At 32.9% G+C, this 19,987-nt stretch overlaps 1 protein-coding gene and 1 long non-coding RNA gene across 3 annotated transcripts in view; both read left to right on the plus strand.

Annotated features, from left to right (window-relative positions):
- The window catches only part of LOC132715709 (CLK4-associating serine/arginine rich protein-like), a 58,924-nt gene extending 47,933 nt beyond the window's left edge, over positions 1 to 10,991 (plus strand). For both annotated transcript variants that reach the window (XM_060698771.1, XM_060698772.1), the window contains exon 19: positions 10,551 to 10,991. In XM_060698771.1, the coding sequence (XP_060554754.1) occupies positions 10,551 to 10,617 (67 nt within the window). In that variant the 3' untranslated portion in view covers positions 10,618 to 10,991. The remainder of the gene's footprint in view (positions 1 to 10,550) is intronic.
- Positions 10,992 to 14,407: 3,416 nt separating this feature from the next.
- LOC132715710 (uncharacterized) lies at positions 14,408 to 19,382 on the plus strand. Its single transcript, XR_009623718.1, has 2 exons — positions 14,408 to 18,378; positions 18,574 to 19,382. It is a non-coding gene; the product is annotated as an uncharacterized LOC132715710 (long non-coding RNA).
- Positions 19,383 to 19,987: the final 605 nt, after the last annotated feature.

Raw genomic sequence — 19,987 nt, forward strand, 5'->3', positions numbered from 1 at the left:
ACCTGGTGTACACAGTTTGTTTCTGCTGCCATAAAATACCTAGTTTATTTGTTTGCATAATTTAACATGATATCTAGAACTATGTAGAGCTGTTTGTAGACTATTATTACTATATTACACAATAAGATATGAAAGTGATTATGTGATAGAGAATAATTGGTTCTCAGTTTAGATTGATTTGATAAGAACCTTAGATGAATTTTGAAAAAAAAATGCAGTGATGCAGTCCTCACTCTCACTCTGCTCCAGTTGTCAAAGAAACTTTCCAGCAATGTATATAGTTTATTAGATATTCATTATGATTTTAACACCATTTCGTAGATATCAATGACTTATGTCTTAATCATAAACAGACTCATACAGTCTTTACTTATGGACCAGTGTCTTTATTTTTTTAAAATAAATATCATGGTTGGTTCTCTACCTGTGGTCAGTGGGTCAAGGTCATCTGTACTGGAAATAGATTTTTACAATTTTGCTCATAAAATCTTAATTTATTTATTGACTGGTGCCTTTTTATATTTGGTAGGCAATCTTCTAACTTACGGTGGAGTTTGGGGTTACTGACTTGAAGGTCAAGGTCACTGGTGCTAAAAATAAATTTTAACATTTTTGCTTGTACAGCTTTTATTTGGTGGTCATCTTACTTTGAGTGTATTTAAGAGTCATTAGGTTCAAGGTCAAGTTCTTCTTTGAGTGAATGAGTCATTTTTAGCAAATTGGTTACTGACAAGGGCTCATGTGTTTACCAAATACAGGTTCTTGTTTCAAGTTTGTTCCAGTATTCAGAAAGTAGTGTAATGGTAATTTTATTTAACACCCACCACATAGGCTTTGATTTGTCAGACACATTAAGCAAATAAATTCATTCTCATGCTGTTATGTTGACTTTCTGTTTTGAGAAACAGTTCACATGTACTCACATTGTAACAGTTGTTTGCATTATTAAACTGACCCCAGGATTACGTTCTGTTTTAGTTGATTGGTTTTTGGTTAAAAATTTGGTTAATCAGATGGTAAATGTGAAATTGACTTATGTAATGATTGTTCCTCATTTGAGAGTTTAGGATGTTGAATTTTCACATGTTTGAATAAAATTATATATATATATAAGATATATGTCAATATTAATAGGTTTTGTCTTGGAATTGAGGTACATAGATACTATACAGACAAATTACATATTTCAGAAAAACACATGTCATTATAAAGTACTGTCTTTTTCTTTCTAGGGAAAGTCATTATATTTCCATGTTGTTTTTTTTTTATATCATTCTTATAACTTGATAGGAATTCGTCCTGGTTTTCTGTTTAAAGACATGCTGTGTTTGTTAAAACTATTATTACAAAATTACAGATATTCAGCGAATTTTTCTTCTGTCATTGCTAGTGGTTAGTGTATTTGATTACAATGACATGTGACTTAGATGACTTTGACATTAACCTTGATTATACTGTTCAATTTTTAAGTCATGTTTTATAATTATTTGAATATGCGGGATAAGCAGATGTCATCTCATGATGTTGTGGGAATACGTATGATATTAACTTGCTGTAAGCACTGAACTGGTTTTTATAGGTCACATACCTTAAGATAAATCAGTCTACATGTATTTAGATAGTTTTTGAAGAAGATGATTGATTTGATGTTATTTTTTAAGTAGCATTAATATTACAAAAGTAATGAAGCAGATACATGTGGCAATGTATGCACATGATCATAGTTGTGACCTCAGTCAGTATATGCTTTACAACAATTTTGATCTCAATCAGTATGCTTTTGAACTCCATATACACTTGAACACTGTTTTGACTTCAGTCTTTATGCACTTGAACATAATTTTTACCTCAGTTTGCTTTTGACCATAGTTAAGACCTCCATCAGTTTACACTTTAACACTGTCTTAATTGACCTTAATCAGTGTGGTTTTGACCAGAGTTTTAATGTCCATATGTAATTGACAACTATTTTGTTGTCCGTATGTAATTGACCGCTGTTTTGTTGTCCGTATGTAATTGACCACTGTTTTGACCACAGTTAAAATGCTCTTGACCTTAGTTGGTATGCACCTGATTATTGTTATTATCACAGTGAATTTATTTTTGATCTTTGTTTTGACCATGACCACTGTTTTGACCTTAATCAATATGCATTTGACTAAAGTTTTTTCAATATGCATTTGACCTCATTTTTCATATATGATTGCAGTCTACATCACTTTACATCAGTACACAGAATTAATTCAAGAATACATTTGACTACAGTGTACATCTCTGTCTTTAAACACTTAACAACCCCTATCAGTGTGCAACTAAGTCAATATGAGTACACTGTGGTCAACAAAATACTGACTGATATGTACACTGTGGTCAACAGCAAACTGACTGATATATACACTGTGGTCAACAGCAAACTGACTGATATATACATTGTGTACACTGTGGTTAACAGCAAACTGACTGATGAGTACACTGTGGTCAACAAAATACTGACTGATATATACACTATTGTTAACAGCAAACTGACTAATATATACACAGTGGTCAACAGCAAACTGACTGATATATACACAGTCGTCAACAGCAAACTGACTGATATATACACAGTGATCAACAGCAAACTCACTGATATATACACTGTGGTTAACAGCAAACTAACTGATATATACACTGGGGTTAACAGCAAATTGACTGATATATACACTGTAGTTAACAGCAAACTGACTGATATATACAATGTGGTTAACAGCAAACTGACTGATATATACACTGTGGTTAACAGCAAGCTAAATGATGTGTACACTGTGGTCAACAGCAAACTGACTGATATATACACTGTGGTCAACAGCAAACTATTTGATATATACACTGTGGTTAACAGCAAACTGAAAGATATATACACTGTGTGTAAACAGCAAACTGACTGATATATACACTGTGTTCAACACAAACTGACTGATATATACACTGTGGTCAACAGCAAACTATTTGATATATACACTGTGGTTAACAGCAAACTGAAAGATATATACACTGTGTGTAAACAGCAAACTGACTGATATATACACTGTGTTCAACACAAACTGACTTATATATACACTGTGGTTAACAGCAAACTAACTGATGTGTTCATTGTGGTCAACAGCAAATTGACTGATATATACACTGTGGTCAACAGCAAACTGACTGATATATACAATGTAGGTAACAGCAAGCTAAATGATGTATACACTGTGGTCAGCAGCAAACTGTCTGTTGTGTACACTGTGGTCAACAGCAAACTGAATGATATATACACTGTGTTCAACAAAAAGAGCAAAAGGACTGATATATACACTGGGGTTAACAGCAAATTGACTGATATATACACTGTGGTCAACAGCAAACTAACTGATATATACACTGTGGTTAACAGCAAACTTACTGATGTATACATTGTGGTCAACACATACTGACTGATATATACACTGTGGTCAACAGCAAACTGACATATATATATATATATATACTGTGGTAAACACAAACATACTTTTATGTACATTTTGGTCAACACAAACTGAACGATAAATACATTGTGGTTAACAGCAAACTGACTGATATATACATTTTGGTCAACACAAACTGACCGATATATACATTGTGGTTAACACAAACTGAACGATATATACATGGTGGTTAACAGCAAACTGACTGATATATACACTGTGGTCAACAGCAAATTGACTGATATATACACTGTGTTCAACACAAACTGACTGAAATACACACTGTGGTTAACACAAACTGACCGATATATATATACATTGTGGTCAACAGCAAACTGACTGATATATACACTGTGGTCAACACAAACTGACTGATATATACACTGTGGTTAACACAAACTGACCGATATATATACATTGTGGTCAACAGCAAACTGACTGATATATACACTGTGGTCAACACAAACTGACCGATATATATACATTGTGGTCAACAGCAAACTAACTGATGTGTACATTGTGGTCAACAGCAAATTGACTGATGTGTGCACTGTGGTAAACAGCAAACTGACCGATATATATATTGTGGTCAACAGCAAACTGACTGATATATACACTATGGTCAACACAAAACTGACCGATATATACATTGTGGTCAACAGCAAAGTGACCGATATATACATTGTGGTTAACACAAACTGACCGTTATATACATTGTGGTCAACAGCAAACTGACCGATATATACATTGTGGTTAACACAAACTGACCGATATATACATTGTGGTCAACAGCAAACTGACTGATATATACATTGTGGTCAACAGCAAACTGACTGATATATACACTGTGGTCAACAGCAAACTGACCGATATATACATTGTGGTCAACAGCAAACTGACCGATATATACACTATGGTCAACACAAACTGACCGATATATACATTGTGGTCAACAGCAAACTGACCGATATATACATTGTGGTTAACACAAACTGACCGATATATACATTGTGGTTAACAGCAAACTGACTGATATATACATTGTGGTTAACAGCAAACTAACTGATGCGTACATTGTGGTCAACAGCAAATTGACTGATGTGTGCACTGTGGTCAACAGCAAACTGACTGATATATACACTATGTCCAGTACAAACTGACTGATATATACACTGTGGTCAGTACAAACTGACCGATATATACATTGTGGTCAGTACAAACTGACTGATATATACATTGTGGTCAACACAAACTGACTAATATATACACTGTGGTCAACAGCAAACTGACTGATATATACACTGTGGTCAGTACAAACTGACCGATATATACATTGTGGTCAACAGCAAACTGACTGATATATACACTGTGGTCAACACAAACTGACTAATATATACACTGTGGTCAACAGCAAACTGACTGATATATACATTGTGGTCAGTACAAACTGACTGATATATACATTGTGGTCAACACAAACTGACTAATATATACACTGTGGTCAACAGCAAACTGACCGATATATACATTGTGGTCAGTACAAACTGACCGATATATACATTGTGGTCAACACAAACTGACCGATATATACATTGTGGTCAACACAAACTGACCGATATATACATTGTGGTCAACACAAACTGACCGATATATACATTGTGGTCAACACAAACTGACTGATATATACACTGTGTTTGCTATCATTTGATATTTTGTTAGCTGTTATAATAACAGACTTACAGTTTGAAGTCCTGGTACAGAACTCCTGTAATTCCTTAACTACACTTTATATGAATGTTAATCTAACATCTTAAAGAGAGCTATAAGCAAAAGCAAAATGTTTTAATACTGTTGGCCAAAGGGGAAAAGAATTAAACTTTTGAGGGAATTTCAGTTTTTTGTGAAAAAAGGGTTAAAAAGATTCCACTGGAAAGGGAATTTTGCTTTTTTACTTTCTCATTTTTATACTTTTTTAAATTTATTTTTTTGTCCTGCTTTTCAGTACATTAAATGATATTGTATAAACGAAAAAAGTAAAGAATTTTTTTACAAAAAAAATTAAAAAGAAAGCTGTCACCATAAAAAGTTCACTATTATTTAGCATTTTTCTAAAAAAACATTTTTTTTAATTAGAAGGGGGTTATGTTTTTTTTTTTCTCTTTCTTGGCTGCCCATCGTCTTTGTAAAACCTCATTTTGTCTAATTAAATTCCTTTTTTAAACTGCTGGAACTGAGAGTGGCTAGTGTTTAATTGCTACCAGTATAGAGTTAGGGCAGCCTACTGGGTATTGATTGGTACAGTCTGACCAGGCTCTACTATAGGTAAGAGTTAGGGCAGCCTATTTGGTATTGATTGGTACAGTCTGACCAGGCTCTACTATAGGTAACTGAAGTGTTGTATTTTGATATTGAAATATTAAATTTAAAATGGAATGTTTCAAATTCATTGCCGGACAATTCCATTATACAAATTCAGCAGGTTATGTGTTTATTGATATTTGGACTTTGAAAAAAAGATGTTAAAATTTTATAGTTTATACTAATTATTTTGGTTTAAGATTATTGAAACACTCTTGGATCCGTTCCTGGAACCAACCAGTACTAAGCACTGAGTGTTCAGTTTCTTGCTCAAGGAAACAAAGGCTTGCCCCTGATGGGATTTGAACTCATGGGGCCAGCAATCCTTAGATTAAACGTCTGATGTGTGAACCACTCGAGATGTAAATTTAGCAGCCATAAGTATATTGACTGGTCAGAGTACAGGGAAAAGCAGGAAGAAATAATACGACTCTCTTTGAATAATTCTGGTATCATTTAGATTTTCAAAAGCATATTTGTTGCTAAGGTAACCAAAAAGGCAAAAAAAAAATGAAAAGGAAAAGTTAAATGTTATAGTGATAATGAAGTTTAAAAAACTGTTGTGAAAGTTAAAACATGATTGCTCTGAGCCTTTGCATTATTTAGGCCGTATAATCAATATTCAATAAATACAAAATAGATTTGATCGCAATTTAGTAATACATATAGTGCAAAATTATAGCAATAGGGGCTTTGCAAAAATTGTTGTACATGTATCTACTTTTTAAACATGATGTAATTGATGATTTATGGGACATTTGTGAGAAGAGAAGGGTGTTATCAAAATTCACCATTTTAACTACACATTATTCTTATGTCATCAATGAATATTAAAAGCTGCTTTTTTTTTAAATTGGCCTGTATATTCTGAATATGTAAGTGCATTTTTTTAAATTGCCAAAAAAACAAACAAACACAAAAAGCGGAACATTTTAAAGCTGTTACTACAGCAGGTATTGCCCTTTCTCTGTCATAGTTTACTTTTTTCACATTTCCTTATGTGTCGATATAATTATTTTCTGTTCATATGGAAATTTAAACAAGTTGTAATAAATGATAGATCCTACCGTATTTTGTCATACAATATAACAAAGAGAGGATGTGGGAAGTTACTGAAGTGTGTATTTTATTAAAGGACAAGGTACAGGTTTATCTCAGGTAGTCATATAACCTTAAAAAATGGTGACCATACTTTTGATATAAACACTTTCGTGTTTAAACTCTGCATGGTTGGCTACTTTGCGATACCATCACAAAATCGTCTGGGAGTTTCGCCCGCGGCTAAGGAGGTTTATAGAAATAAACATCCATTAAACTTATATATGCAATGTGTCCGTGTGTCAGTGATTTTGATATATCATTGCGTTATGCCAGTCAAGTGTGGAAACAGTGCAGTCATTGGCTAAACTGTGGACAAAAAACTGACTCAGGATTTTGATCTTGTCATAAATTATGATAAATTGATAGATAGAGTGCACAGTAATGTTTAAATGTGATGCAACTAATTTGCATAGTGTGAAAATCATTCTTATAATGTAAAACCCTGGTTCATTTTTTTTAAAACTTATACAACTTTTATAAACTAATTTTAAGTTGGGTATTTTTAATGTCGAGCAAACTTTTGTATTAAGGTTACAAAGTAAAGAAATAACATAAATCAATGAAAAGAGCACTTAAAAGAAAATGTAAATAACGGAGGTATTGATGATAACTTTATAAAATAAAATCAGTTTTTTTTAATACACATAATGTGAATTTTTTAGCTTTCATAACTGAATGTTGTTGTTTCTCTAAACAACAAAAAATGTTAAACAACATGGTAGATTTTGACCAAACTTAATAGGAATGATCCTTAGTGGCCCTCTAATTTTGTAAAACAAGGTCCAAATAAAGGGCCCCTGGATAAAAATAGACATTAAAATGAAAAAAATGGTCGAAAATTGTTCATGTATTTTATATTAAATTTTTTTCTCAAAAAGTCATTTGAATCAAGTGCCTGGTGTCAAACTTGTGGGTCACTTAATTTTCGTACATGAAAATGGTATTAGGTTTTAAAAATTTGCCAGTAATTTACAACTTTAAAATTCATAAACCCCCCGGGGCCCCAAAAGCCTGTCTGTGGGCCCCTTTTTTTTGGGAAAAATAATTAAAAAAATCCCTTCTGAAAACTTAAGTATAAGATTTGGGATGAACATTTTGCTTTTTTGGGTTTCCCTTTTTAAAATTTAAATCTGGTTTTAAAAATTGGGCCCCGAGGTCAATTAAGTTTAAAAAAACAGTTTTAAATTCTTGTGATTTAATAAAAATTTTGGGATGAAGCATATCTATGCAAATTATATAAACATGCCCGGGGACCATTGAAAAACCCCAAGGGTCTTTTATGTTGCATAAACTAAGTTTAAGCCTATACGCTTAGATATTTACCCTTAATTAAATTGTTAGGTTGTTTCATTATGTAATTAAGCTCTAAATCTTCAAATCCTAATAATTGAAATACCCATTGATACAAAGGTTGACCATCATGAGACATATTGTGCCCCCGCTTTAGTGGCGGGCATTTAGATTTACCCTTGTCCGTCCGTCCTTCCGTCCGTCCGTTCTCTTTTGTGTCGCACGTAACTCAAAAAGTATTTGACCTAGAGTCATGAAACTTTACAGGAATGTTGATCAGCATGTGTTGTTGTGCACCTGGGTATTTTCGTCTGGATATTTTTAGTATTTTTAGAGTTATTGCCCTTGACTTAGTAAAATTTTGCAATTTTCAACTTGTGTCGCATTTAAGTCAAAAAGTATTTGACCTAGAGTCATGAAACTTTACAGGAATGTTGATCAGCATGTGTAGTTGTGCACCTGGGTATTTTCGTCAGGATATTTTTAGTATTTTTAGAGTTATTGCCCTTGACTTAGTAAAATTTTGCAATTTTCAACTTGTGTCGCATGTAACAAAAACAATTTTTTGACCTAGAGTCATGAAACTTTACAGGAATGTTGATCAGCATGTGTAGTTGTGCACCTGGGTATTTTCGTCTGGATATTTTTTAGCATTTTTAGAGTTATTGCCCTTGACTTAGTAAAATTTTGCAATTTTCAACTTGTGTCGCATGTAACTCAAAAAGAGTTTGACATAGAGTCATGAAACTTTACAGGAATATTGATCAGCATGTGTAGTTGTGCACCTGGGTATTTTCCTTTGGATTTACTTAGTATTTTTAGAGTTATTGCCCTTGACTTAGAAAATGTTTGCAATTTTCAACTTTTGTCGCATGTAACTCAAAAAGGATTTGACATAGAGTCATTAAACCTTATGGGAAGGTTGCCCAGCATATTTAGTTTTGCACTTGGGGTTTCGCTTGTGGATTTATCCAGTATTTGTAGAGATATTTCCCTTGACTTAGTAAAAACCGTTTCATTATGTCGTTAGTTGTTCCTTGAGTGCTTGAGTTAGAATCAACCAACTTTACAGAAATAATGATCTACATCACTAAATTATAGGAATAATGATTCACATCACTGTGAAGCTATGAACCTGGGACTTTGCATGTGGATTTTTTTCAGTTTTGTTAGAGTTATTGCACTTGACTTACAGTAGTATAAATTTGCAATTTTCAACTTGTTCATGCATAGCTCAAAAAGTATTTCACTTGTAGGCCTGAAAGTTTACAAGAATGTTGGTCAGCATGTGTACTTATGCACCTTGGGGTTTGCTTGTGGATTTATTCAGTATTTGTAAAGTTCTTGCCCTTTACTTAGTAAAAGATTTTTTAGTTTTCAAAAAATATTTCACCTAGAGTCATAAGATTGACAGAACAGTGGCGCGGTGGGTGCACCCGTGTCCTATGGACACATTTCTAGTTGCATGTACCAGGACCTTAGGTCAAAGGTCAAGGTAACACATAGAGGTCAAAGGTTAGATAGTAATTAAAAAGTGAGTGTGTTGACTATTTAGTCAACCTGAAGTGAGGAATTCTAACACATAATTACGTTCATGATCATTAGGCTGAGCATTACACATATAATTCAAGTCCGTATGTGTATAGTCAAAGTCACTAGAGATGAATTGCCATAAATTTTGTCCGCAGCATAACTTCTACATGCATGGAGATTTTCAGTATTACTTGATGTTGCACCCTAGTGTTTTGGGGAAAAAATGTCCACAGCATATCTGTGCCATGTGCAAAATTCAGAACCCTGTATAGTATGTACTGCAGGAACATGTACATTTTCCATTGTGTTTGGACTTAGATAATTATGTACACATGATTCGATAATTATGTACACATGATTCAGCACTTGATTCATTTAAAACATTTAATTCACTTTCCAGCATTAGAAATAGCCAAACTTGATTTCCTTCTAACTTAACATCACCAGCTTTTATGATTGGCATATTTTGTGACAATGGCACTCTCGTTCAAGCAATGGATAATATATGATATTTTATATGTGGAAAACCTTTTATAGCGGAAAAGCTTGTACTTTATGAAATTTTAATATGTAAGCAATGACTCTCAGATTTGGATAATGTTATATGATTTTTGTACCTGAATGTCTTTAAATTGCATATGAATTTGTGTCATGACCTTTAAGTAAAAATCATCGCTTCCTTTGTAAGTGCTGTTTTTTATTGATGTGTAAGATAAGAATTTAATAGTTCTTTAGGACGCTTAGAATAATTGGTTTAAGGTAACTCTCCAATTTCAATTTCAGATCTCGGTCAATATCAAGGTCAAGGTCAAGATCACCTGACAGCCATAAAAGGATCGTTGACTATTGACAATATAACCACTTTGATGAAGGATCTAACTTCACATGCTTCAGTAATTACTCCTGATCATTGTTTCACATCCAGAGTGAAAATTATTATGAAACATAAGTGTTTGAGAAGAGAAAATTGCATGTTCAACATGAAAGATGACACTGTCAATTTGTGTTACCATTTATTAGTTAAGATGAGACCAGGTGAAGGTCATTTGATGGATTCTTTTGCATAATAGCATTAATGGTAAATGCTGACTGACAAAATATTAAATGATATAGGAGAATTCTAAGACTAGAAATAGTGTGTATATTTGTGAAAAGTTTTTATAGAAAAACGTGATGTGAACAGAAAGCATTTTGCTACAGTTACAATTATACATAGATGTTAAAATTTTAACAAACTTTCAAGTAATCAATACTTGTGTACTTGTGAAAATAATCTCCAAACCAAGTTCATGTGTTAGAATGATTTTCTTGGATTCTTGTTATGTACTATATTTTTAACATTTAAAACAATGTATGATTATTGTCCCCCGCCTTTTTCGAAGAAAAAAGGGGATTATAGACGCCTTTTCGAAGAAAAAAGGGGATTATAGAAATAGGCTCCGTCCGTCCGTCTGTCCAAGCGCATGAGAGGGTATATGTTGGGTACTGAATACCCAACAACTACCAATCCTACTCACTCCGTATGTATTGTTTGGTATTTTCTTTGATTGTTGGGTACTTTTTTTACACAGTAAAATACCCAACAAGAATACAAATGTAAGAACGTCCGTCCGTCCGTCACAGTTTCGTGTCCGGTCCATAACTTTGTCATTTATGAAAGGAATTTGAAATAACTTGGCACAAATGTATATTATAATAAGACGATGTGTCATGCACAACAACCAGACCCCTACCTTCAGGGTCAAGGTCGCACTTGCTCATTCAAGGTCAACATTGCCTATTTGAGGGTATGTGTCGTGTCCGGTCCATAACTTTCTTATCTATGAAGGGATTTTGTAAATACTTGCCATAATTGTTCACAATAATCAGACGATGTGTCATGAGCAAAAACCAGTCACCTACCTTCAAGGTCAAGGTCACACTTGGAGGTCAAATATTAACATAGTCTGTTACAGGGTATATTTTGTGTCCGGTCCATAACTTTGTCATTTATCAAAGGAATTTGAAATTTCTTGGCACAAATGTTTGTTATAATAAGACGATGTGTCATGCGCAACAACCAGACCCGTACCTTCAGGGTCAAGGTCGTACTTGCTCATTCAAGGTTAACATTGTCTATTTGAGGGTATTATGTCGTGTCCAGTCCATAACTTTCTTATCTATGAAGGGATTTTGTAAATACTTGCCATAATTGTTCACAATAATCAGACGATGTGTCATGCGCAAAAACCAGTTGTCAAAGACAAGGTCACACTTGGAGGTCAAATATTAACATAGTCTGTTACAGGGTATATTTCGTGTCCGGTCCATAACTTTGTCATTTATCAAAGGAATTTTAAATTACTTGGCACAAATGTTTGTTATAATCAGACGATGTGTCATGCGCAAAAACCGGTCACCTACCTCCAAGGTCAAGGTCTCACTTGGAGGTCAAATATTAACATAGTGTTACAGGGTATATTTTGTGTCCGGTCCATAACTTTTTCATAGATCAAAGGATTTTGAAAATACTTCACACAAATAGTCACTATAATAAGAGGATGTGTCGTGCGCAAGACCTGCATCCCTACCTCCAAGGTCAAGGTCACACTTAGAGGTCAAAAATTAACATAGTCTGTGAGTATATTTTGTGTTGAATCTAGAACCTCTTCATAGTTCAAGGGATTTTGAAATATCTTGGCACAAATAGTCACAATAATAAGACGATATGTCAAGCACCCCTACATCCAAGGTCAAGGTCACAGAGTCTGTTATTTGGTATATTTTGTGTCCCGTCCATTACTTCTTAATAGATTAAGGGATTTTGAAAATACTTGGCACAAATAGTCACAATGATTAGATGATATGTCATGCGTAATCTGTGTCCCTACCTCCAAGGTCAAGGTCACACTTAGAGGTCAAAGATTAACATAGTCTGTTATAGGGTATATTTTGTGTCCAATCTATAACTTCTTCATAGTTCAAGGGATTTTGAAAATACTTGGCACAAATAGTCTCAATAATAAGACGTTATGTCATGCACAACACCTGCTCCCCTACCTCCAAGGTCAAGGTCACACTTAGAGGTCAAAGCTTAACATGATAGATTTTTAAATTCCGTGTTTCATTTTATTTTTTTAACAAATTTATTGTTACATTTGCAGATCTAGCATTGATCATAATTTTGGACTGAATGTCCTGAGATCCATACCTCAATCTTTTGAAATAGCACAATTTTATGCTTCATATAAAACTTCCCGAGGCGGGGGACGTTGGTAACTCTGTTACAAATTCTTGTTTAGATAATTTTTGTGCATTTTCACTAATACTATTGTTATTCTCCCATTTACTTTTTCTCCTTATTTCCTTCTCATTCTTATTATGAATTATTAACTCTTTACCTGCTAAAATTCGTAAATGAACCTGTCTGTCTTCCATATTGTAACTGTTAATGTTAGTGATATCAAGATGGCAAGCTACTGGTATATAGAGCCTGGTCAGACTGTATGGATGTGTAGACTGGCCTGGCTCTATACTGGTGACAAATGCTGTCATCTCCAGCAGGTTATAGGTTAAAGGTTCATGATTCATGTTATATTGTAGGGTTTAAAGGTTTATTATGGAATTTGCTGATATTTTAATGAATAGAAATGATCATTGTGATTAGTGTGTATGTTTTATAGCAGGTAGAAATATTTTTCTATAGAACATTATAATGTATTAAGTTATTGTACCTAAATAATTTGTTTATTAGTCCCCTACCGGTTTAACCGGAGGGGACTTTAGGTTTACCCTCCGTCCGTCTGTCCGTCTGTCCGTCCGTCTGTCCGTCTGTCTGTCAGTCCGTCAGTCCGTCCGTCCACAAAACTGGATCCCGCGATAACGCAAAAAGTACTGAAAATATTTTTATGAAACTTGATATATGGATAGATGGCAGTATGGAGATTATGCACGTCTTTTTTTTTTCTTCCTATGTTGAAAATTCTGGTTGCTATGGCAACAAATAGTCTGAAAATATGGCAAATTTAACACATAAACTGGATCCAGTGATAACTCAAAAAGTACTGAAAATATTTTTATGAAACTTGAAATATGGGTAGATGGCAGTCTGGAGGTTATGCACATCTTTTTCTTTTTTTCTTATGTTGAAAATTCTGGTTGCTATGGCAACAAATAGCCTGAATTTCAAGATTTCTGATTTAAATTTTTCAGATTTTTCACTATATGTTCTTTATTTCTTAAGGTGTTTACTTCAAACTTTAAATATAAGTTTTTGGTCATCAACCACATCATATGTGACAAGGTTTATAACTCTAGCACAAAAAATATCAGTATTACCTCCCTTGAACTTAGATTTTTTAGGGGAAAAAATGTTGTCTTTTTTAAATAACTTCTTTATTTCCTAATGTATCTACTTCAAACTTCATATATATGTTTCTTATTATCACTCGACATTTTTGAGAAGGTTAAATACTCTAGCAAGACTATTTCCAGAATTATGTCCCCCTTGAACTTAGATTTTTTTTGAGATACTGGTATTTTCACTCCAACTTCTTCATTCCTTATAGGATTTACTTTAAAATCACACATCGTAATAATATGACAAGGTTGTATAAACATAATTTCCTTACTAAGCATGGAAACTTAACACATTACCTGAAAATATTTTTATGAAACTTGAAATATGGGTAGATGGCAGTCTGGAGGTTATGCACATCTTTTTCTTTTTTTCTTATGTTGAAAATTCTGGTTGCTATGGCAACAAATAGCCTGAATTTCAAGATTTCTGATTTAAATTTTTCAGATTTTTCACTATATGTTCTTTATTTCTTAAGGTGTTTACTTCAAACTTTAAATATAAGTTTTTGGTCATCAACCACATCATATGTGACAAGGTTTATAACTCTAGCACAAAAAATATCAGTATTACCTCCCTTGAACTTAGATTTTTTAGGGGAAAAAATGTTGTCTTTTTTAAATAACTTCTTTATTTCCTAATGTATCTACTTCAAACTTCATATATATGTTTCTTATTATCACTCGACATTTTTGAGAAGGTTAAATACTCTAGCAAGACTATTTCCAGAATTATGTCCCCCTTGAACTTAGATTTTTTTTGAGATACTGGTATTTTCACTCCAACTTCTTCATTCCTTATAGGATTTACTTTAAAATCACACATCGTAATAATATGACAAGGTTGTATAAACATAATTTCCTTACTAAGCATGGAAACTTAACACATTACTGTGATATAGACAAACTTATTTTATTATGTTTTGTGGTCGATATTTTCAAATACAGACTTCATCCTCAAATTCATTATAAATGGCAATACACAGGAGTGTATGACAATTAAAGAACTTTTTGAGGGACCGGTAGGGGACTACTGTATTGCCCGCAATACTATCAAATGCTTGTTTTCATACAAATTTTTACATAAAATCCATAAACTGTAGGATAGTGAAGCACATTGGAAGAAATTTATGAGAAATACTGCCTGAAAAAGAACAATAACATTGAATTATAATTATTGATAATAATTGTCCAAACACTGATTTACAGGGACTGTTTCAAATTTTCCATGAACATTACAAAAGGATTTTTTATGCCCCCACTTTTTAACTTGAGAAGAAACTATAAGCTGTGCTTTATGTCACTTTGTAGGGACATGGCCTGTTGATTTTGAGGACATTTGGTCAAAGTTCAAGGTCACAGTGACACTGAATTTAAAATCTTTTTTTTCTCAGTTGAAGGCATAAGCCATGGTCTATATTAATCGTTATAAAAATTCTTGACAGGTTACATAGCCCCCCTATTATTTATCAACTTCTTGTTAAGGTTATACAGATTTCTTTAGTCACATTTAAACACTGTTTATATGTGTTCATATTATTAGGCTAAGCTGATTTCTGCAGCCATGTTCTCATACTGTTAGATAATACTGATTTCTGCAGCCATGTTTTGAGTATTTTTTATTTCATCAAATTCTGCAGCTAATATTCATAATGTAGCTGATCTCTGCAGTTATACTTTTATAATGTAAACTATTCCTACAGGCATATATTTTTAAGTTACTTTGATTTCTGCAGCCATCTTTACAATGAGTTTTTGCAGCCAATATTTTATTGTTAGGTGACACTTTCTTTTTCAGCCTAAGAGTTACATTGCTAGGATACACTGATTTCTGCAGTCATGATTATATTGTTAGGTAACACTGATTTTGCAGGCATGATTATGTCATTAGATTATACTGATTTCTGCAGCCATGTTTATATTGTGATGTTACACTGATTTTTCGCAGCCATGTTTATATTGTTAGGTGACACTAAATTTTTCAGTCTTAATTACATTGCTAGGTCACAGTAATTTTTGCAGCCATGATTATAATGAAAGGTTACACTGATTTTTGCAGCCATGATTATATCATTAGATTACACTGATTTCTGCAGCCATGTTAATATTGTGATGTTACACTGATTTTTGCAGCCATGATTATTTTATTAGGTTACACTGATTTTTCAGCTATGTTTATGTTATATGTTACACTGATTTCTGCAGCCACTGATTTCTGCAGCCATGTTTATTTTGTTAGGTTACACTGATTTCTGCAGCCATGTTTATATTGTTAGGTTACACTAATTTTACAGCCATGTTTATATTGTTAGGTTACACTGATTTCTGTACTTAACAGACCAACATTGGCACCACATGACATGCTCTTGTTAGCTCACCTGACCACAAATGAATGGGAGGTGAGGTTTGTGATAGACTGATATCCATCATATGTCATGCTTCAGCTGTATAGTTATTTACAACTTATTTTAACAATATCTCCTCCAAAGTCATGTGGTAGATTTTGATTAAACTTCACAGGAATATTCCCCTGGTGATCCTCTACATAAGTTATATAAATGGTTCAAGTCTAATGTGTAAGTAGGACACAGGAGCTAGAAATAGACTTAAAAATTAAAACTTTAAATAATCTTAAGAAAAGACTCTCATAATCACTTAGTTTACATATACTTATATAAGAAAACATATTTAAACTGTCTTCTTTGAAATTACATATCCTAGAGCTTAGATTTGGTTGCATGCAGAGCAAATTTCAGATATTGGCTTTGTAGCCTCATCTTTTGGTACTGTACAAAATTTTTATAAATTATACCACAAAAATCAGATTTGGCCCCACTCTTTTGGTGGAAAGGACCAGAGGTCCACAATCCTTAAAAACTGTAAAATGGATTGACTTCAAACTTCAAGATAGTATATAACAGCTTTGACAAGTCTAGAAGTGCAGAATTATTTTCTTTTCTGAATTTAAATTAGGGATGGCAACGAATACAAAAATCAATACTCGAGTACTCGGTCATTTTTCCGATCGAGTACTCGGTTACTCGGATGATTTCCAATGATCTCACAGTATCAACACCGTCCGGATGCTACTTTCGTTTTCTATTTAAATTAATAGAATTCGTAGCTATAAATAGGACTGCACGGGAGGGAGACAAATTAATTAAAATTAATTTAACAACATCATATTTTACAACGTTTTAATTAATGCAATAGCAAGTTTAAAACGAGTATGACAGTTCATATATCTTTTTTCGTCTTGAAATAATATAGACTGATCGGCGGCAACAAAAGTTTAAAAAGGGTCTAAATACTAGTTCCCCTTAGTGTTGCATTCATAATAGCAATCGGCCCTTTGTTGTTTTCAAAATAGTTACTCCGCTACAAACTGTTACTGAATATCATAAGAGCTGTATGACATAAGCGACACATGTGCGCGTGTCAAACCGTTGATCGCCTATCATTTTCGCACCTCTGCAAGGATGTTTTGATTACATTTAACAGGTATTTAATGAAGATAATGCATATCTCCGAAAATTGGACACACCTATTATTCTAAATTGTAAAAACATATAAATTATATATTTTTTCCGAGTAATCGAATATCAATTTTGTTAACCGATATTCGAACGTTCGATCGAGTACTCGGTTAACCGGTTACTCGTTGCCATCCCTAATTTAAATTCAATTTGCAGATTGTGAAATAGATAAACAAACTATAAATGGCAGCATAACTTTTACTGGTGCCATTTTATAGTTATCTCCCTTTGTTTAATCTGCAGCATATTGTTTGGTAACATTTTTTTGTTGAGCAATATTTGTTGGTTTTACAATCATGATTCAGTCATAGATATACATTGATCCAAATTATGCTATGTATATTTCTTGGGCATGTGAAATTTAACCACCATATATATCATTGTAGTTGCTTAATTTCTCTTTTTTTTGCCAAGGGTTTTTAAATCTTGATCTGATTTAATTCATTTGCTTTTTTAAGTTACTTGAACATGTTGGGAGAAAAATGTTAAATACAACAAATGTTTATCAAAGTGTTGTTGACATGCTGTTGAAACTTGTATATAGGATCTCAACATGAGTTGCCAAAATATATATAATTTTATTAAATGAGTTCATGAAATTGTTAAAAGTGAACCTCTTGATGAGTTTGATAAAATTTTATATGACAACTAATGTGAGATTCCTTGTATCTCATTACTAAATGCATTGAAATTAATTCATAACTATTTGAAGCATACGGAGAGCTTTTGTACATACTAAGGTGTTGACGTCACACTTGAAGGTTTTTGTACATACCAAGGTGTTGACGTCACACTTGAAGGTTTTTGTACATACCAAGGTGTTGACGTCACACTTGAAGGTTTTTGTACATACCAAGGTGTTGACGTCACACTTGAAGGTTTTTGTACATACCAAGGTGTTGACGTCACACTTGAAGGTTTTTGTACATACCAAGGTGTTGACGTCACACTTTGGGTGAAGGTTTTTGCATGCAAATTGCTATCTCATAAATCTCTGAAGGGAATGGATTGAAACTTGACACACTTTCACACATTTGTTTTAAAGCATAATAGGAGGTCACTGACCATAACTTTAATATGGATTTTGACAGAATTTTGGCCCTTTTTGAACTAAGAAAATACAGCATTATCAAGGCTCTTGTTTTACTATTAAGTACTGAGATAGTCGAGCATGCTTTCCTAATGACAGCTCTCGTTTAAATTAATTACACCAATTTTTGTATGGTGTTTTCCTTATGAAATATATAGAAAAATTGAAGTCTCAACCATGTTATATAACACATATGTAATATAAAGAAATATGTAATGCTTATATTACATAAAGAAACAAAATGTCTTAAATAAATGTAAAAAAAAAAATAGTAAAATACCAAAAGAGAATTGATAATTTTATTTGCATTTAGACTTTTATTCACTTTTGTAAAGATATCTATACAGATATTATAAATAATTGTGGCATAGTTTATTAATTGGTTTCACTTTTAAGAGTAAATCTTTTGAAAGTTTTATAATAAAATCTTGGTTTGTATTGGGCAAGCTGAAGCTGTTAAGCTTCATTCATTACACACAAATATCTCATTAGTTTGGGCATTTTGGTGGCTACTGTATTCATGAATCAATGAATATTACAGTTGATGATGATAAAAGAGACAAAACTTGTTGTTTTGATGCGATTTTATATGCTGAATTAATTAGTTCACAAGCAGTTTTGTACTGTAATGTCATTAAAATTGATGCATATGTATTCAAGTGTTTGTTATATATGGTTTGACCTGGACTTTATTTTCATTTAAAAGTTATTGACTTTATTTTCCTTATAGCATAGACAGGTGATAAAAATAATGAATGAGCACAAGTCTATGCATAATTAAAGTTAACCCTGCATACAGGAACCACCTTATTATTGATTGATAGATAGTCCATAAGTACAGTTGATTTATAGAAATAATAATAGAAAACAGTTCTCTTTGAGGGAAAACAGCTGATATATGTCTACACTGAAAATATATGGTTGTGGGAGTTTATTAGTTATTTGTTGTTTAATATTTAAATACTAAAATTTTACAGATTTAATACACCATTTTAAAGTAAAGACATAATATGATATCTATATTTTAGAATTGGTAAAATGAATTAAGACTATCATGATTTAACCTATAAAGACTTGGTCTGTGAACTTATTATCATGAACATAGGTCACTGCTGTAATTTTGATATGTCAAGTCTATTCGGTCCACATTTTGTCCATTAATAAGGTGAGAACTTAAAATTTAACAATTTTTGAGACCTTTATGCACTGGTACATCTTTAGTTAGCATGGTTATTGAACTATTGTCTGAAAACAACTAA

The sequence above is a fragment of the Ruditapes philippinarum genome, unplaced genomic scaffold (genome assembly GCF_026571515.1).
Source record: "Ruditapes philippinarum isolate M1 unplaced genomic scaffold, ASM2657151v2 ctg456_1_1_1_1, whole genome shotgun sequence".
Taxonomy (NCBI): Eukaryota; Metazoa; Mollusca; class Bivalvia; order Venerida; family Veneridae; genus Ruditapes; species Ruditapes philippinarum.